This window comes from Jaculus jaculus, chromosome 8, assembly GCF_020740685.1.
Source record: "Jaculus jaculus isolate mJacJac1 chromosome 8, mJacJac1.mat.Y.cur, whole genome shotgun sequence".
NCBI lineage: Eukaryota > Metazoa > Chordata > Mammalia > Rodentia > Dipodidae > Jaculus > Jaculus jaculus.
The window spans coordinates 10345535-10365616 of NC_059109.1; the positions used below are offsets into that span (position 1 = coordinate 10345535).

At 51.2% G+C, this 20082-nt stretch overlaps 2 protein-coding genes across 7 annotated transcripts in view; one reads left to right on the forward strand and one right to left on the reverse strand.

The window, feature by feature from the left end:
* The first annotated feature begins 35 nt into the window (after positions 1 to 35).
* On the forward strand, positions 36 to 16665 carry Bysl (bystin like). Of its 5 annotated transcripts, XR_006638468.1 has the most exons (8): positions 36 to 649; positions 7471 to 7633; positions 10691 to 10829; positions 11731 to 11864; positions 12663 to 12823; positions 12997 to 13099; positions 13330 to 13934; positions 15556 to 15720. XR_006638468.1 is itself a non-coding variant. In XM_004649504.2 (7 exons), exons 1-7 carry the CDS (start codon positions 388 to 390, stop codon positions 13673 to 13675), a joined length of 1308 nt encoding a protein of 435 aa, XP_004649561.2. In that variant the 5' UTR covers positions 36 to 387; the 3' UTR covers positions 13676 to 16665. The 5 variants fall into 5 exon arrangements, 4 of the variants coding, with proteins under 4 accessions (XP_004649561.2, XP_045011604.1, XP_045011606.1 ...); XM_004649504.2 differs by having other exon boundaries at positions 13330 to 16665; XM_045155669.1 differs by lacking the exon at positions 13330 to 13934 and having other exon boundaries at positions 15381 to 16665.
* The window catches only part of Ccnd3 (cyclin D3), a 97815-nt gene continuing 94052 nt past the window's right edge, over positions 16320 to 20082 (reverse strand). For both annotated transcript variants that reach the window (XM_045155672.1, XM_004649502.2), the window contains 3 exons: positions 19213 to 19372; positions 17779 to 17915; positions 16320 to 17419 (listed from right to left, as the gene is read on the reverse strand). In XM_045155672.1, the coding sequence (XP_045011607.1) occupies positions 17252 to 17419; positions 17779 to 17915; positions 19213 to 19372 (465 nt within the window). In that variant the 3' untranslated portion in view covers positions 16320 to 17251. The remainder of the gene's footprint in view (positions 17420 to 17778; positions 17916 to 19212; positions 19373 to 20082) is intronic.

Genomic DNA, 20082 nt, shown 5'->3' on the forward strand with positions numbered 1-20082 from the left:
GGGGCGTGGCCGGACGCTTCCCGCGTGACGTAGCCGGTGACGTCACCATCCGCAGGCTGACAGGAGCGTCCTCGACTTCTGGAAAAACCGCGGCTCAGACTGCCAGCGGTCCGGGACAGCGACGCTGCACGCACAGTGGGATTCCGTGAGCGCCCCAGGAACCCGACGCCCCCACTCTGGAGCTCTTGGAAGGGAAGCGAGGCGCGGTGGCGGCGCTTCCGGCCTCCGACCGCCAGGCGGCGCTGTGACCTCAGCGTGACGGCTTGAGCACGACCGCGCAAGCGCAGTTGAAGCTTTTCCGGCGTTGCCGGCCCACGTGTAGGTCTCGTCTGAACTATCTTTCGAGGGAGAAAAAAAAAAAAAAAAGAAAGAAAGAGAAAAAGAAAAATGCCCAAATTTAAAGCGTCTCGTGGGGCCGGGAGCCAGGAGAAGCATGCGCCTCTGGCCGAGCAGATTCTGGCCGGGGACGCCGTGCGGGCCGGGACCCGGGAAAAGCGGCGGGGTCGCGGGGCCGAGGAGGAAGAGTACGTGGGGCCCCGGCTGAGCCGGCGGATCTTGCAACAAGCGCGACAGCAGCAGGAGGAGCTCGAGACCGAGCATGGCGCCGGGGACCGACCCGCCAGGCCGCGGGAACGCGCCACGCGCCTGGGTGAGTGCCCCGGGGGTGGGATACGACCTAGACGAAGAGGATGGCCGGGGATTAAACGGAGGAGTCAGGCTTGAGGCCGGGGGGTGGAGTGGGTGGCGATTCCTTGCAAAGCTTGCGGGCCCGGGTTCGATTCCCCAGTACCCACGTAAAGCCAGATGCACTGAATGGTGCATGTGTCTGAAGTTCGTTTGCAGCGGCTGGAGGCCCTGGCATGTGTCTATACCCTGTATCCTCCTCCTCTAAAGGACAAGTCACATTATATTCTCTCATAGTCCCCACGCCCCCTCCCAGCTTCAGGCACCCTAAAGTTAAGTCAATGGAAATTTAAGATAACATGACTAAGCTCTGCTAGAATACACTACTTTTTTTTTTTCTTTTGAGGTAGGGTCTCACTCTAGGCCAGGCTGACCTGGAATTCACTATGTGGCCTTCAGCTCACAGCGATCCTCCTACCTCTGTCTCCTGAGTGCTGGGGCTAAAGGTGTGTGCCACCACACCAGGCGTAGAGTAGGTATTGCAAGCATTTACTGGATACCTGCGTAGTGCTTTGAAATGTGCTAGGAGTTTAGATGGTTTAGAGACAGAAATAAACAAGATAAATGTGCCATATTTTAGGACCAAAAGTCTATGGCGGGAGAGACAATTAAATAGGTAATTAGGGAGCTGGAGAGATGGCTTAGCGGTTAAGCGCTTGCCTGTGAAAGCCTAAGGACCCCGGTTCGAGGCTCGATTCCCCAGGACCCACGTAAGCCAGATGCACAAGGGGGCATACGCATCTGGAGTTCGTTTGCAGTGGCTGGGGGCCTGGTGCGCCCATTCTCTCTCCCTCTCTCTTTCTCTCTCTCTCTCTCTCTCTCTGCCTGCCTTTCTGTCTGTCACTCTCAAATAAATGAAAATATTTTTTAAAAAATAGATAATTAGAATAACATGTTCCAAATGCCAGGTCTTTAATAGCAGCACTCAGGAGGCTGAGGTAGGAGGACTGCCTTGAGTGAGGACACTAATATGTACCATAGGCGTGGTGATGCTAGGCTGTCATCCCCCGCTCAGGGAGAATGAACCAGAAGGATCAGGAGTTCCAGACCATCCTGGGCTACGTACTGAGTTCTAGGTTAGCATGAGTTACATATCAAGACAATGTCCAAAAAAAAAAAGTGATCATTGGCCTGGAGAGATGGCTTAGCGGTTAAGTGCTTGCCTGTGAAGCCTAAGGACCCCTGGTTCAAGGCTCACTTCCCCAGGACCTACTTTAGCCAGATGCACAAAGGGGTGTATGCGTCTGGAATTTGCAGTGGCTGGAGGCCCTGGCATGCCCATTCTCTCCCCTCCCCTTCCCCTCTCTCTCCCCCCTCCCCCCTCTCTCTGTCACTCTCAAATAAATAAAAATAAACCAAAAAAGAAGCGATCATTCATGTCACCCTTGTCCGCCTACTTGGTTTATGCATATTGCAAATGTGCTCTGAACCTAACGTCCACTCTTCAGGATTTCTCTCCCTCATCCTGTACTGGTGTTTAAGTGTTGGAAGCCACTGTTGCTGAATAATTCTTAGGGTTTTGTTGTGACGGCACTGGGGATTAAACTCAGGGCTTTGCCTGTGCTAGACCGATGTTCCACTGCTGAGCTAGGTCATTAGCCCCTTTGTAACTAATTCAGACCCAAACTGAAGAAAAGCTGTGGGTGTGTTTTTTTTTTAATTTATTTATTTATTTATTTATTTTTGGTTTTTCAAGGCAGATTCTTGCTCTAGCTCAGGCTGACCTGGATCTCATTCTGTAGTCTCAGGGTGGCCTCGAACTCACAGCGATCCTCCTACCTCTGCCTCCCAACTGCTGGGATTAAAAGCGTGCGCCACCATTAAGAAAGAGAAAATTAGCCCTGCCTCCAGCCACTGCAAGTGAACTCCAGATGCCTGCACCGCCTGGTGCATCTGGCTTTTGTGGGTCTTGGGAGTCGAACCTGGGTCATTGTGCTTTACAGGCAAGTGCCTCAACCACTAAGCCATCTCTCCAGCCCAAGTTGTGGTTTTGATTTTTTTTTTTCCTTAAGCCACCTTCATGCATATGTGACTAAGAACACCAGAAGCACTCATTTGTTCAAATGAACACACTGGATTTCAGGAAAACATGCGCATGTTATCTTGAATTCGGATTGTCATGAAAATCAGAGCAGTACTTATCCCTCACAATGTTTGCCTGTGTTCCTATGTAATAGAAATGAATCCACCCTTTTAGGGAAAGCTTTTTGAAGTAGGAAATAAACTTTTTTAGCCTCTTCACCACCAAAGAAATAAATAGGATCAAAGCAAAAAAAAAAAAAAAAAAAAGATGATGATGACAAATAATAGATTCTGGGCTAGGAATAGCTCAGCAGTTAAGTCTGCAAAGCCTGTTGGTCTGGGCTCCATTCCTCAGTACACACCGTAGCAGCTGTATGCCCTGGCATGCCCATTCCTCCTCACTCTCATAAACAAAGTATTGTCCTGGTAAAAATGGCATTAATCTTACATGTCAGGCTAGCCTCAAACTCATAGCAGTCCTCCTACCTCTGCCTCTAGAGTACTGGTAGTGTAGGTATGAGCCACCATGCCTGTGTGCATGTCTTTTTCTTTTTTAATTTTTGGGATGTTTTTGTTTTGTTTTCTGAGGAAGTGTCTCACTGTAGCCCAGGCTGACCTGGAATTCACTATGTAGTCTCAGGGTGGCCTCGAACTCACAGCCATACTCCTCCCTCTGCTGGAATTATAGGTGTACATCACCAGAGTGGGCTCTTCTATTTGTAAAGACAAGGCCTCACCGGGCATGGTGGCACACGCCTTTAATCCCAGCACTCGGGAAGCAGAGGCAGGAGGATCACCATGAGTTTGAAGTCACCCTGAGACTACATAGTGAATTCCAGGTCAGCCTGGGCTAGAAGTGAGACCCTACCTCGAAAAACAAAAAAAAAATAAATAAATAAACTTTAAAAATAAAGACAAGGTCTCACTTTGTAGCCCAAGCTGGCTTGGGGTGGTCTTCCTGCCTTTTCCTGTGAATATTGGGATTACAAGTGTGTGCCATTATGCCCATTTCACTCTTTCAAATTACTTATTTGCAAGAGAGAGATGGGTATACCAGGGCATCCTGCCACTGCAGATAAACTTCAGATACATGGGACATCTTTGTGCATCTTCTTTACGTGGGTGCTGGGGAATTGAACCCAGGCTGTGAGGCTTTGCAAGCAAGAGCCTGTCTACCGCTGAGCCCTAGTCCCATCCTTTTGATGGCACTGCCGGCTGTGTGCTTCATAGCTGGCTCGTCATGAAGCCCAGATGCTGGCGTCCAACTGTCTGCATGGTATCTCTAAACTGAAGTCTTAATATTTACCCGAGTCAGAAGTCATGAATTCTTGCACAGTAGCCTTCCATTTGCTCATGGCAGAAGTCATGGGCTCCTGTTTCTCAACATAGAATTGTCTGGAAGTCCTGATGACCATCCTCAACACTAGACCATTCTCCATCCCCCTGGAACACCAGCATGTTCTGACTAACGCGGCCTCTCACTCAGCTGACTGAAGTAGCACCCTCATTGGTATCCCATGGCCTCCGGCCCCTGCAGTAGCCAGAGGTTAGGTGACCTTCCTCGGGTGTTTATTTCTAAAACTTGTCCTGTGTATAATTACAGAGCTTGAAATGTGTGTGCTAGTGTGTCTATATACTTTTGATTTGCAGTCACACTCTAAGAAGTGAAGGGATTGTTTTATAACATGATTGAGTCTATTCTACTAAAATAAAGCAAACACAAAAGCAATGCTTGGGGGCTGGGGAAATGGCTTAGCCATTAAGGCACTTGCCTGCAAAGCCAAAAAGGACCTAGGTTCAATTCCCCAGGAACCATTTAAGCCAGATGCACAAGGTGGCACATACATCTGGAGTTCATTTCAGTGGCTGGAAGCCCTGGCATGCCCATTCTATCTCTTCTCTCTCTCGAATAAATAAATAAATAAATCTTTTTTTTAAAAAAAGCAATGCTTGGAAAATAAGATTTTGCCTTAGGAGTAAAAACTCACTGTTTTCAGTTAGAAGCTTCCTTTCAGGCTCATACCATATGAATACAATTCTATTGAAATATTTTATCTGAGGGCTGGGCAAGGTGGTGCACACCTTGAATTCGAGCATTTGGGAGAGGCAGAGGTAGGAGGAACATTTTGAGTTTGAGGCCACTCTGAGATTACATAATGAATTCCAGGTCAGCCTGGGCTAGAATAACATCCTACCTTGAGAAACCAAAAAAAAAGGGGGGGAGGGGAATTTTTAACTGGGCTATTAGTTAAGGCATTTACCTGCAAAGCCTAAGGACCCAGGTTTGATTTACCAGTACCCATGTAAACCAGATGCACAAGGTGGCACATCATCTGGAGTTCGTTTGCAGTGGCTGGAGGCCCTGGCATGCCCATTGTCTCTCTAGACCTGCCTCTCCTGTCCTCCTCACCCTCCTCAAATAAATTTGTTTGTTTGTTTGTTTTTCAAGGTAGGGTCTCACTGTAGCCCAGGCTGACCTGGAATTCACTCTGTAGTCTCAGGGTGGCCTCGAACGCTCAGTGATCCTCCTACCTTTGCCTCCTGAGTGCTGGGATTAAAGACTTGCGCCACCACGCCCAGCTTAAAAAAAATACATTTTTTAAGTGAAAAGAAAAAGAAAAAGATTCTGTGAACTCGGTGTGGAGGCGCATGCCTTTAACCGCAGCCCTCAGGAGACAGGTAAGAGGCTTGCCATGAGTCAGGGTTCCCACTCTTGCCAGGTCTGCTGGAACCTCCACGGTCTGATCCGGAGTTACGGGCTGAACATGCGCCGGCAGTGTTCCCGCCAGTACACAACGGACATCAGCTTCATAAAGGTGGACTAGGCGACTTCCTAGAATGGACTATTCCAAGACCATCCATCCAGTGAAAGGTCATGCGAGTTCTCTGCACATAAATTTTAAAAAGCGGGAAGGAGGAAGAGATGGTGCAGCTCACAGGGGGTGGCCTTAGATAGGGTCCTGCAGAGTGGGAGAGAGGGTCTGAGGTAGAATCTAGTAGGATTTGGTACTTGATTGAATTTGGAGGAGGTGTCCCAGGCAAGGCTGTCTCCCAGGTTTCTCATTAGGTGGACAGAGGTGCTCTGCATGTTTGAGATGTCTTTCAGGTCATACAAGGACAGCTAGTTGTACATGAGGCACTTAGAATTAGGGCCCTAGGGGTATTCATTTAAAAGTGTAGATTTAGGGCTGAAGAAATGGCTCAGCCTGTAAGATGCTTGCCTGCAAAGCCTAAGGACCCAGATTCAGTTCTCCAGTACCCATGCAAGGCCAGATGTAGAAGGTGGCGCATGTGTCTGGAGTTCATTTGTAGTTAGTCTCTTTCATCAAGGGAGGGTTGCTAGCTGAAGCTGACTTAGAATCCACTATGTCGTGTCAGGGTGGCCTCAAACTCACGACAACCCTCCTACCTCTACCTACCGAGGGCTGGGATCAAAGGTAGGCACCCCCATGCCCAGCTTCACATTTAGCTTTTATCACACACTACCTTTGGTATTTTGGGGGTGCGATTCTGGAGATTGATCCCAGACACTCATGTCTAAGCATTCATGCACCCCTTGCAAATAACCTGTTACTATATATCTTTCCTTACTTGCAATTAATTTGAATGTATTGTTTGAACAGAATCAGAAGTCCATTGCCTACTCTTCTGGGATATATATGTATTTATGTACGTGTATGTTCATATTCCCTTGGTCTTTCAAGGAAGGATCTCACTTGAGCTGAGGCTGACCTGGAATTCACTGTGTAGTCTCAGGGTGGCCTCAGACTCTCAGTGATCCTCCTACCTCTGCTTTCCGAGTGCTGGCATTAAAAGCATGTGCATCACGCCTGGCTTTATATTATGTTTGTTTTTTATTATTGATTTAGTAGAGAGAGAGAGAATGGGCATGCCAGGCCCTCTAGCCACTAGAAAGGAACTCGACACATGTGCCACCTTGTGCATCTGGCTGTACGTGGGTACTGGGGAATTGAACCTGGATCCTTAGGCTTCACAGGCAAGCACCTTAACCACTAAACCATCTCTCTAACTCTGTCTTCACTTTTTCTGTTTGTCCCTACTTCTGGCTACTTCATGCCTAGCCAATCCTCTGATTTCTGATAATGAAGTCCTTAGCTGTTGGCTGTGAGCCTGACAGCTCTCCACAAATCACATTCTAAGTCCCTGAGCAACATGCTGTCTTGTCTATGGATTTGCCATGTGATCTAGCCCTGTTGTGGTAACATAATAGTAAAGTATGCAGTCTGGGGCTGGAGAGATGGCTTAGCAGTTAAGGCACTTGCCTGCAAAGCCGAAGGATCCACATAAGCCAGATGTGCAAGGTGGCACATGCATTGAGTTTGTTTGCAGCAGCTGAAGGCTTTAGCATGCTGGTTCTCTCAAGTAAATAAATTTTTTAAAATCAGTCAGGACCCAGCCTACCTGGCATGGGAAAATCAACTTTTCTGTGTTTCGTTGGCCCCATTGGAACCTGGGTATAGCAATAGTGTGTGCTTCCTGAGATTCTCTGGGCTAACCAGGTAACATACGTGCCACATAGAGTGGGTCCTGCTACATAACCGTTACTTATGGGCATTGCTGTCTCTTCATTTCACATGTTGTTTTGGTTTCTCAAGCCCTTGGGGAGGGAAGATAGTTTGTGTCTCCCCTGCTTCCCAAGGCACATCTGTGTCTCGCAAGCACGAGGGGCACAAGGCCTGGTCCTAGTGAGACCAACTTGGACAAGCCCTCGCCCGCTCCTTATCCATTCCTTCTCTCTTCTAGGGCCAGGAGTGCCACAGGATGGATCTGATGATGAGGACGAGGAGTGGCCCACCTTGGAGAAGGCAGCCAAAATGACAGGGGTAAACCACCAAGCAGAGGTGGTGGTAGACCCTGAGGATGAGCGTGCTATTGAAATGTTCATGAACAAGAACCCACCTGTCAGGTAGGGCTGGGGGTTTTCTGTGAGGGTAGAAAGTTTCTACAGGGCTTGGGAGGTAGAGGCAGGAGGATCACCGTGAGTGCCAGGTCAGTCTGGGCTAGAGTGAGACCCCACCTTGAAGAAAAATGAAAAGGAAGAGAAAAAAAGTCTCACAGAGGAAGAGGGACTTTGGCAAGCTTTTGGTTATTTTTTTAGTGATAAGCTTTATTTAATATCGAGATTTTAGGGTCAGCTGGGTAATTAGGCTGGGTAATTTTTTTTTTTAAGATTATTTATTGATTGATTTATGAGAGAGAATGGGTATGCCAGGGCCTTCAGCCACTGCAAATGAACTCCAGACCCATGTGCCACTGCTAAGCATTTCTCCAGCCCTAAAAATATCTTTTAAGGGCTGGAGAGATGGCTTAGCAATTAAGGCGCTTGCCTGCAAAACCAAAGGACCTTGATTCAGTTCCCCAGGACCCATGTAAGTCAAATGCACAAGGTGGCACATGCGTCTGGAGTTCATTTGCAGTGGCTGGGGGCCCTGGTGCACCCATTCTCTCTGTGTGTGTCTGCCTCTTTGTCTCTCTTACTCTCTCAAATAAATAAAAGTATTTTAAATTTTTTGTATATTTATTTGGGAGCGACAGATAGAGAAAGAGGCAGTTATTTGTGAGGAGAAAAGGTAGGGAGAGAGAGTACGGCACACCAGGGTCTCTTACCACTGCAAACGAACTCCAGGTGCATGTGCCATGTAGTGCACCTGGATTTATGTGGGAGTTGAACCATAGTCAGCAAGCTTTGCAAGCAAGCACCATGAATTGCTCTTAGCTTGGGCTGGATAACTGCGGAAGCTAGAACATAAGGGTATTGCTCAGACATCTCTTAACACCCACCCTAGTGATAACCCCTGCAGACATCGCCGAGATGTCCCTGGAGGAGGTAAGGAGCAAAATTGCCCCTGGTGAGAACTATTCATTTATTTACATGTATTGTAAATACCGTCTCCGAAACATCCAGCCATGTAGGCTGCCTGTATTCAGATGCCTGGGTCCTAGTCCCTACGTATACATTCATTTGGCCTTGGGGAGGGGAAAGAGTCTAAGACAACCCGTTTATTCTGGATTCTGTGATCATAACGTGTCCTAATTTCCTCAGGATGGCGTGAGTTAACACATCTCTGTAGTACTGTGAAAAGATGGGGAGGGTGAGTAAGTTCTGCAGTGTCTTGACTAGGGAAGAAACGAGCCGCTCATCGGTGGGTGCACGACAGGAGTACTAGCTGCTGCCGTGTGCGCTGGGGCTGTGTGTCTGCCCGCCCTCAGAGCCTCTCACACTGTCAGTCGGTGCCTCCTAACTCTTGCTTCAAAAATAATTCTAAGGCACATGTGGTGACACACGTCTTTACTCCCAAAACTCGGGAGGCAGAGGTAGGAGGATCGCCCTGAGTTTGAGGCCACCCTGAGAGACTCCATAGTGACTTCCAGGTCAGCCTGGGCTAGAGCGAGACCCTACCTTGAACAACCTGGAAGATAATTGTAGGGACTGGTTATATAGCACGGTGGTAGAGTTTGTTGAGTGTGCGTGAGGACCTAGGCTCAGTCCCTAGTACTAGCAAAAATGAGAGAGAGGTCAATAAAAAAAATTATATATATATATATATATGGCAACTTTCAAAAAAATGAGAGAATTCAAGCCAAGTGTAGTGACTCATTCTTGTGATACCAGCACTCGAGAGGCTGAGGTAGATAACTGAGTTCAGGGCTGGCCTGGGCTATCGGGTGAGATCCAGGTCTTGAGTGAGACCTTGCCTCAGAAGAAGGGAAGGAAGGCGGGATCGCACATGCCTTTAATCCCAGCACGTGGGAAGCCAAGATAGGAGTATCACTGAGTTCGAAGCCAAAGGCAGTCCCGGGGGGGGGGGTGGGCAGGACCAAGGCTGGGCCTCGTGGTTCCTCACAAGGCTGAGGCCAGGAGGATTGCCATGAGTTCCAGTCAGCTTGAGCTAGAGGAGGGAGACCCTGCCTCAAAAAGACAAGAACAGGCCCAGGTGCGTATGCAGTCAGGACCTGTGCTCTCAGGATGGGGACATTATAGAGGACAGGAAAGCGTCCAGACCGCAGACGTGGAAAGGCCTCAGTTTGCGGCCATGAAGCCTCACTTGAGTTGTTGACCCCTCTTGAGTCTCAGTTCTTGGATTTGTTCCTGTGTCTTAATAAGTGTCATACAGTCTTTATGTCATGATATGTGGAACGTCTCAAACTCAGTACCACCTGGCATTTAGAAAACAGAAGAAAATTTTGTATTACTTTCCATGTGGCGCTGGAACTCAGGGCCTCAACACATGTTAGGCAAATGTTCTGTGACAAAGTGTCACTCCCAACTCAGGAGACTGTCATCAGACCGTAGCCCTAGCTGATGGTAACTCTGACGCTTGCTATTAAGTCAGAAACCCGGATGTAAAAAGCTGAGGGAACTCAGAGCTCACAACACTGCTGCAGACGGAGGAGAGCTGGCGCCGTCCTCTCCTTAGCGAGTGAAGCAGCCTGGACTCGAGCAGGAGCTGAGACGGGCGGGGCATGCTAGAGAGGGCAGGGCGGGGGTTCGTAATGACAGGGTGCCCTTGCGCAGCGCAGGGTGGGTGTGCTGAAGTAGGAGCACTCGTTGCGCACGGGTGGGTCCTGCTGGTCCCAGGCCCTGTGCGCGCAGCCGCTCGCTCTTCAGGTAGAAGTGCGACTGGGTGCTGCTGCTGTCCCCGCTTTCTGCTGGAGACCCTGAGGTGTAGAGCGGGGAGTGGTGTGTGCGAGAAGAGCCGGGCTGGAGACCTGAGTGGACTGCAGCGCCCGGTGCCTCGCCTCCACGTGACTGCCAGCCTTGACCCAAAGGCAGAGACTGCGGGTTCTTTTCTCTCTGCCCTGCAGTGAGTCGCGTTGGAAGATGAGCACAGAAGGGGGTGTGGGGCTGCAAAGATCTGGGTTTGTTTGTCAGCGTCAAGGGGACTCTAAGGAGAGTGCAGAGCTTGCTGGACAGGGAACCCAGCTCTGCCCCTCCTTCCTCCTCTCCTCCCCTGCCCAACAGGCGCACCCTCGCAGACATTATCATGGAGAAGCTGACAGAGAAGCAGACAGAGGTGGAAACTGTCATGTCAGAGGTGTCGGGCTTCCCTATGCCCCAGCTGGACCTCCGGGTCCTGGAGGTCTACAGAGGGGTCCGCGAGGTAAGCTGAGGGGACGGCTGGGGAGAGACTTCCTGACAGGGGCAGTGGGCTCCCGCCTCGCGAGCCAGTGAGCTGATGAGTTCTGAGCTCTGGTCCCCTGATGAGCGAGCGCAGTGCGGGCCTGGCAGAGGGCTCGGGAGGTGAAACAGTTGCCACAGAAGTGTGAGGACCCGTTTTACCCGGCACCAGTGTCAAGTGCGTCAGGAGTGGTGGCTCCTGCCTGTAACCCTCCACTAGGAACTTGGACATGGGGGGATCCTAAGGCTTACTGGCTAGCTAGTCTAGTGAGCCAGTGAGCTCCAGCTTCAGCGAGAGACAAGAACAAGGTGGAGCTGGGTGTGGTGGTGCAGGCCTTTAATTCCAGCAGAGTAGGTGGGTCACTGTGAGTTTGAGGCCACCCTGAGACTACATAGTGAATTTCAGGTCAGCCTGGACTGCGAGACCCTCCCTCAGGGAACAAAAACAATGTGGAGCTTCACATGATGGCTCACACCTTTGATCTCAGTACTCACAAGAGGTTGATGTAAGAGGATTGCTGTGAAGTCAAGGCCAGTCTGAGCTACAGAGTCAGACCTTGCCTCAAAAAAGAAGAAACAGGCCCTGCATGGTGGCACAGCCTTTAATCTCAGCACTCGGGAGGCAGAGGTAGAAGGATCGTTGTGAGTTCAAGTCCAGCCTTAGACTACATAGTGAATTCCAGGTCAACATGGACTAGAGTGAGACCCTGATTGATAAAAAAGCAAAGAAAAAGGAATTAAATTAGAATCCAACAACATCACTGCCTTTCAGGGCCGTTGTGAAGACCAGTTGACATAAGACCCGCAAAGCATGGGGAGGGGACAAAAGCTTGACCCTGACCAGGAATCGGTGCTGATAATGATCTTGCCTCCCTCGTCTCCAGGTGCTATCCAAGTACCGCAGTGGGAGACTTCCCAAGGCATTTAAGATCATCCCCGCACTCTCTAACTGGGAGCAGATCCTCTACGTCACAGAGCCTGAGGCCTGGACTGCAGCTGCCATGTACCAAGCCACGAGGTAGCCTGGATGGGTTAGGGTGGACCATCTGCAGGGCAGGGTGTGGGGGTGCCGGTCTGCCAGCCTTTACCATTACTCTGGGAGCCTGGTCCCACACTTGTCCCTCTGCATCTTCCTACCTCTGTTTCCCTAGCTTTTTGCTTTCACTTTGAGGGCCAGACTGAGCTGGCAACCCCAGTGATGGACTCCTAGGGGACTGGCTTACAGCTTTGCTGAGCCGGCCCCAGTGTGGCTGAGTGTTTTCAGAAGTGTGTGGCTGACCAGGAGTGCTCAGACCCTTCCTAATAGCTGGGAAAGTGAAGCCATGGTGGGAACAGGTGGAGAGTAGCTGAAGTAGTGCGGGAATAGCATGCACAGGCCTCGGGTTTCATCTCCCTGGCACTCAGGAAAGGACAGACAGGGCTGCAGAGGTGGCTTAGCAGTTAACTTGTTTGCCTGCTGGGCCCAAAGACCGAGGTCCAATTCCCCAGTAACCACCTAAGCCAGATGTGCATGGTGGCACATGCATCCAGAGTTTGATTGTAGTGGCTGGAGGCCCTAGTGTGCCCATTTTGCCTTTCTCTAACTGCCTTGTTCTCTCTCAGATAAATAAATAAAACAATAACAAGATCCTAGAAAAAAGAAAAACAGCATGCACCTTTTTTGAGTACATCCTATTGTCCTATTGTTCCTCTCTGAAATGGCCTGGGGGTGCTGTGCACCCAGTTCTCACACTTCCTCTCTGAAAAAAATCTCTTACATGCGCCATTCAGGGATAAAGGGCCAGGCTCTCTGACTTGGGAACTCCCACCCCGCTAGGATCTTTGCCTCTAACCTGAAGGAACGCATGGCCCAGCGTTTCTACAACCTTGTCCTGCTCCCCCGGGTCCGTGACGACATCGCTGAATACAAACGGCTCAACTTTCACCTCTACATGGCCCTCAAGAAAGCCCTGTTCAAGCCTGGAGCCTGGTTCAAAGGTGGGAGCCCGCGCTGGGAAGAATGCAGGCCCGAGCTCCCACGGGGTCCCAGACACCCAGCTGGGGAAGGGGCCTTCGTTTGGGCTCCACGCCGTGGCCGTGGCTGGGAGTGCTCGCTGTGTGTCTCCTTTCCCGTGCTGCAAACTGAAAGTGACTCCCTGTGACCCTCTCAGGAATCTTGATCCCACTGTGCGAGTCTGGCACTTGTACCCTCCGGGAGGCCGTCATCGTGGGCAGCATCATCACCAAGTGCTCCATCCCTGTGTTGCACTCCAGGTAGTGGTACCGCACAGTGGAGGTGCCAGGGCTTGGGCGTGGGGAAGGAACTAAGAATAGCCTGGGTTTGGGGCAGAGATGGTAAGTGGAATCCTGTGGATTTTAAAGAGTAGGTGAGGAAAACCCCAGGTGGCCCCTTAGCAGTGGCCTAGGTAAGGGCCAGTGAGGAGGGGGAAGAGTCCTTCTGCCAGCATCTCCCCCATGGCTCTGCAACCTCATGTGCCCACCAGTGCTGCCATGCTGAAAATTGCCGAGATGGACTACAGTGGTGCCAACAGCATCTTCCTGCGCCTGCTGCTGGATAAGAAGTACGCACTTCCCTACCGTGTGCTGGACGCACTGGTCTTCCACTTCCTGGGCTTCCGGGCTGAGAAGCGTGAGCTGCCTGTGCTGTGGCATCAGTGCCTCCTGACGCTGGCGCAGCGATACAAGGCCGACCTGGCTACTGAGCAGAAGGAGGCCCTCTTGGAACTGCTCCGGCTGCAGCCTCACCCACAGCTGTCCCCCGAAATCAGGCGCGAGCTTCAGAGCGCAGTCCCCAGAGATACAGAAGATGTCTCCGTCGCCATGGAGTGAGAAGTCACCTGCCTGGCCCAAGGCCATGGAAGGGTTCTAGGACCCTGTTGGTGACCGAAGACAACCAAAGACCTACAACAGGACACCAAGGGTTCCCCGGGCCATCTGTGTCTCCCAGTCCTGGGCAGGAAGAACTAGATAGCGGTCTGTGCTCGCTTCTGGGACCTAGCAAGAGTTGCCCCACCCAGGCTGGCATTTGGCATAAGCACCCTCTCCAACCGTAGTGTCAGTTCACTGGGATGTGATAAAGACAAGTCAGGTATTTATTGAAACCTCTGTTTTGGTGTGGTCCCTGGAGTTGGGAGTGGTTTTCTTGGTTGCTGGCTCGAGATCCTCCCTCTCTTAATGGACAGATTTGTCTCTCCAGACTCAACTCCTCCTGTGTGCCCCAGGGAGCACGTGCTCTGCTGCCCTTGACAGGACATGGGCTGCCCCGGGTCACTGCCAGTTTCTGCCAGGACCCAGAACAGAGTTGGAGATGGTGGTGACATAGCTGTAGGTGAAAGAACTTTAGCAGAAAACAGCCTTTGTGATGGACAAACAGGCAGCAGGTTAGAAGGCTGAGAGTGGTTAGATCCAGCCAGGCTCCTATCTTTCCAGCTTTGTGGCCAAGGGAAACTTTACACCAATGGTTGCAAACTAGAGCCAAAGGCCCATTTTGTGTGGAGCTGATGAGCAGATAATTATCTAATTTCAGTGGTTGAGGAGGAAGTTAAAAGGACAGTATTTATGACAGATGAGAATTAAAAGGAAATTTCAGCTAGGTGCAGTGGTTCCTGCCTGTAACACCAGCAGAGCTGGGCAAATGTAAGTGCCAAGACAGCCAGGGTGACGCAGTGAATGCCACGCATGGAGCATATCTAAACCAACGCACTGCAGGCTGTGAAAGGAGGAATTTGACCATACCCCACCCGATTGCATATTTGAAGTGTCATACTGCTACAGACATACTTGGTTTTGAAAAAGTGCATTTGTTCCAACCCAATTAATGTATTTGGAAAGCTTGACCCTAACAGATTTCATATTTGCTTATGTGCCATTTCCTCTTGGAAACATGAGGTCAATGCAAAGAAAGCTGAAGCCTGCTGGCCAACCCAGATGACTCATGCTTTGAGCTCCCTACCTCCTCCTCCAGCAGGGCTGGCCATTCTTCCTCACCTCCAGAGGACACTGTATCAGAACAAGTTGGGCCAGGTGTGGTGGCACACACCTTCAGTCCCAGCACTCGGTTTTAGAGCTAGATGGAGATCCTACCTTGAAAAAAACAGTTACTATCCAAGGTCCATTTCTACAAAGGTCATCTTATAGTTTCTTCCTTAACTATTCAACAGGAAGATTTCATTCTTATCCCCCACCCTTGCAGTATTGGCCTTGCCATTCTAGGGAGTTGATTACAGAGAACAGACACACCAGGGCCTCTTAGCTACTGCAAACAAACTCCAGATGCATGCACCACCTTGTGCATCTGGCTTACATGGGTACTGGAGTCAAAGCTGGGTCTTTAGGCTTCCCAGGAAAGTGCCTTAACCACTAAGCCATCTCTCCAGCCCATTTTAGCTATTCAAGGTCAGGTCTGGGATTAAAGGTGTGCGCCTCCACGCCCAGCTCTATCAGTTGTTTTGAGTCAGGATTTTGCCATGTAACCAGGCTACTTTATAACTTGAGATCTTCCTGTCTTTGGCTCTTGGGTGCTCCCTGATCACAGGCATGGGACACTAAAGCTGATGGAATCAAAAATGAGTGCACATAGCAAGTTTGTGCAGAGGCTAGAAGACAGTCTTGGGCGCCATCCTCAGGAACATCATGTGTCGTCTTTGAGACTAGACTAGCTGACCAGTGAGCCCCTACCTGCCCAGGGACCTGCCTTTCTGTCTCTCCAGCACTGCCATGCCCATCGTTTTACGTGGATACCACAGCTTGAACTTCATTCCTCATACTTGGCTTGGGTTCTACTCCTTGCAAAGCGAGCAATTGACCAACTGAGCTCCCTCTCCAGCCTCCACTGAGTGTCTGCTCACCAGGAACAAGGAAGAGCTCGACATGTGGTAGTTGTGTGCATGTTTCTAATGTGGTGTGTGTATGGTGTAAGCATGTGTATATGCAGAGGCATGCCCCCCATGCCAGGTGACCTCTGTTCTTGGTTTGAGGGAGCCTCTGTGACCCTGGAGCTACTTTCCTGTCACCGTCCTGTAAGCCCCAGTGACTCTTGTCTCCCTGGGCCTGGCTTTTTCCATGGGTGCTTGGGTTGAACTTCCAGCCCTCAGGTTTGCATGGTGCGTGCTGAGCCACCTCCTTGGCCCCAGGAATCCCTGTGCACTGTTGGAGGGTGGTGGGCTAGACAGTCCTAGAGGACCACCTGTAGCTTGCATTCTTGGTTGCTATGCCTCAAGCCCCATTTTTCATATCAGCCCAGGCTGACCTCGAAGTCAGTCCTCCTGCCTCTCAAGTGCTGGGATTAAAGGTGTGCACCATCCCACCCCAGCTTGACGTTCACTTTTCATGGCACAGTAATTTGTCGAATGTAGACCACATTCTAGACTTTAGTGTCTCCTAACCAGCCCCTCACAGAAGAGGGACTTCACACTTGTCTCCCCACCCCTTCTGGACACAGCCTACAACACCATGGAATCCCAAGAGCCAAAGCCAGTTTTATTCCAGAATCTTTATTAAGGCAGCATGATGGTCCTAGGCCACCAGCCTGAACCTTGTGGCCTTAGGAAAGCCTGTGTCAACAGGGCTTGCCTCTCTCCTGACAGGGCTCTTCTACAGCATCCCTGCCTCACCCTGTCCACTAGAGGATGAGTAGAGAGCCAAAGGAGAGGAGGGTTAAGACCCCATCCCAGGCGATAGCAGCTCCTGGGCCACAAAGGGGTAGCAGAGGGGAGGGAACAGCAACCACCAGGGTCACCACCACTTGGGGGTACAGGGCCCACTGTACCCTCTTACAGTTGTACTCAGCAATTAATAAATAAAAATGACCTCATCCTCCAGCACCAAACCCCTCAATCACACAGGAAGCTGAGCAGGAAGCAAAGCCAGATTTCTAAGTTCTTCCCCTCTGACCAAGGCCTGGGCCCTTCCCTCTTAGCAGCTGGGAGCGTGAATTCCTGGGGGGAGGGGTCTGAAGTGTGTCCAGGAGCCTTCTAGGCTGGTCCCTGTCACATGTGTATCTGGATGCATGAAGGACCCTGATCCAAATGAAATAACCCCAGTGGGGGCGACACCTTTGGAAGGCACTGAGGCATTTTGGCAGTTGAGAACAGGAGAGGCCTCAAGGAATGCTGGTGCTAGGATTTTACCTGTTTTCATTAGACCAGCCTGATTGGCCCCAGCCCTGGCTAGAGGAGTCAAGCTGGTCAGGCAGGGGAGGAAGAGGAGCTGCCTGGCCATGCAGAGACACATGGCTAGCCAGCCCCTTAGTGCACACTGCGGGCATAGGCAGGACCTGGCCCCTTGGGCTTGGCGGTGGGAAGAGCCCCCTCGGACTTGGGGCGTGGCACGGATTGTTCCTAGAGGTAGGGAGTGGCAGAAAGCCCTCCTCCACCTCGTGGCCACTCGAGGGGGCCTGTGCAGGGGCTACAGGTGGATGGCGGTGACGTCTGTAGGCGTGCTGGTCTGGCTGGGCCCCTGGCTGCTGGAGCCCCGGGGGGCTTTGGGCGCTGGGCTGGGGGCAGTCTGGGCAGCTTCCCTGAGGCTCTCCCGGAGCGCAGCTTCAATCTGCTCCTGACAGGCCCGCAGGCAGTCCTGGAAACAACAGGGTCGGTGAGGAGCCCCCAGCAAAGGACACCTAACCTCCCGCTCACGGGGAAGTCTGGGGAGGTTAGGCCACAGCCCAGCCCAGGAATCAGGTCTTCAGTTCTCAGAAACTGCCAAGAGGATGTGGCAAGAGGGTGTGAGAGCAGCCTAGCATCTGACATTCCCCAACCCCTGCCACAGCCTAGCCCTTGACAAGAAAAGGGCACTGCCGGCCAGTGCCCCTCACCCCACCCAACTCCAGACCCAAGAGCCACCCAAGCTGCCGAGGTGTAGGGTCAGTTTAGCGGGCAGATGCCTCCCTCTTCTGGGGGCTCAGGGAACAGCACCCACTCTGCTCCTGGACTCACCACCTCGGTGCCAGTGATCCCTGCCAGCAGCTCGGTGAGCTCATCTCCAGATGTGGAGCAAGCACCCAGGCCTTGCACCGCCGCCCCAATACTGCCTGTCGCGATCATGGATGGTGGGTACATGGCGAAGGTGTAATCTTGGAAAGAGGGAGAAGGAACCATGAGCTGACCACTGTGTGGACTCTGTACTGCTTATAAAGTGCCAAGCAGGCCAGGCATGGTGGCACATACCTTTAATCCCAGCACTTAGGAGGTAAAGGTAGGATTGCCATGAGTTCGAGGCCACCCTAAGACTACATAGTGAATTCCAGGTCAGCCTGAGCTAAAGTGAAACCCTACCCCGCAAAAAAGAAAATGGGGAAAAAGAGGGAGCAGGCGGCACGAATACAGCAGAGCACGCTGGGGAACACCGTGAGCTGGTGAGACGAGACACATGGGCAAGGAAAGGAGGCAAAGATCCGGAGAGCAGGGGTGGAGTTTGGTCGTCTTTGTTGATGGTTGGGAGAGGTTACTTTATTGGAGAAAGGTGGGTAGAATGGGCGCATCAGGGCCTCCATCCACTGCAGATGAACTCTAGATGCATGCGCCACCTTGTGCATCTGGCTTATGTGGGTCCTGGGGAATCAAACCTGGGTCCTTAGGCTTCATAGGCAAACCCCTTAACCACTAAGCCATCTTGCCAGCCCTTTGGGTTTTTTTTTTTTGTTTTGTTTTGTTTTTTAAAGAATTTACTTTTTTATTATTTATTTCAGAATGACAGAGAGAGGAAAAGGGAGAGAGAATGAGCGCACCAGGGCCTCCAGCCACTGCAAACGAACTCCAGTACGTGCGCCCTCTTGTGCATCTGGCTAACGTGGGACCTGGAGAACTGAGCCTTGAACCAGGGTCCTTAGGCTTCACAGGCAAGCGCTTAACCGTTAAGCCATCTCTCCAGCCCTTGTTTTGCTTTTTGAGGCTGACCTGGAATTCACTATGTAGTCTCAGGCTTTGAACTCATGGCAATCCTCCCACCTCTGCTTCCCAAGTGCTGGGATTAAAGGCATGTACCACCATGCTTGATTTTTTAAAACTTTTTTTTTTGGGGGGGGGGTTAATGCTGTGGATCCAACATGGGGGCATGCTAGGCCAGACACACTACCACTGAACTATAACCCCAGCCACGATGAACCTGACAAAGAACTAGGGAATGCGTAAAATCTGTTGAGACCTTGTGCAAGTTGTTCTCACTGTACCCTCAGTCTTACCTATATATTGGGGCCCCCAAGATTCTGTGTGTGGCTTTTTCTTTTAACAAATGGGAGTCTCAAAAAGGATAGACATTCCACAAATGAATTTTGAAAGGGGTATGAACTAGCCTAGTTGACTGACACTCTTCCAAGTGTTCTGATTTTCTTAGTTTGGCAAACAAACAAAAACAAGTGCAGGGGCTCTTACCTGTAGCACAGAGGGCCAAAAAGGTCTGGGCATGCTTTTTGACCAGGGCCTGTCGGTCACTGGGCAGAGAGAGTCGGTGCAGAATGAGGGCCAAGAAGTCATGTGCGATCACAGCAGCCAGGTCCCACTTGAGCTTCCCCAGCACCAGCACCTCCCATTCCTGGGGGTTGGGAAGGGAGGGGAGAGTCAGCAGCTGGGGGTGGGGGTTAGCAGAAAGCTGGTTTTAGGGGCTGGCACTGCAGGGTGAAGAGTCCCGGGCAGGAAAGCAGTGGGAGCCTCTGTGACCATTTACTGGACACTGGGCATTACCTCTTTAATCCTGACATCATCGGCATAACCTGAAGGCAATCCAGATGGGAAGCACTTGACAGAAGATATCATTACCGCCCCCCCCCCAATTCTGCATCTCCGAGTCTCTTAAAGAAATGGGAATGTGGGGTCGTCCTGCCAACACAGCTCCACGAGGTTCCTCAAAGGGAAGGTTGCCCAACCCAAGCCACATCCCCTTGGTGGGGCACCGGGTGGGTCCTGGGGTTGTAGCACCTCGCCCCACTCCCCTTAGGACCTAAGAACACTCGACTCTCAGGTGGACACAGGGAAGCTACGGCGGCCAGAATGGAACTGCTGAGGGGTCGAGTCCTGTGCCCACCTGTCCACGCCTGCATAACCAATGTGAGATCTTAGAAGAGCTTGGGAGCCCCACCCAATCCACTTGTCTGGGGTTCCCAGCGCGGGCCCCGTTTCCGAGTTACACACAGGAGGATTTCTTCACTGTTTTATCTCAGGAAGGAACTCGTGGGTTTGATTCCTCATTGAGGCAGAAATGACAGCCGCACCCAACCCAACCCTCTTTCAGGCCCCCCAGCAACA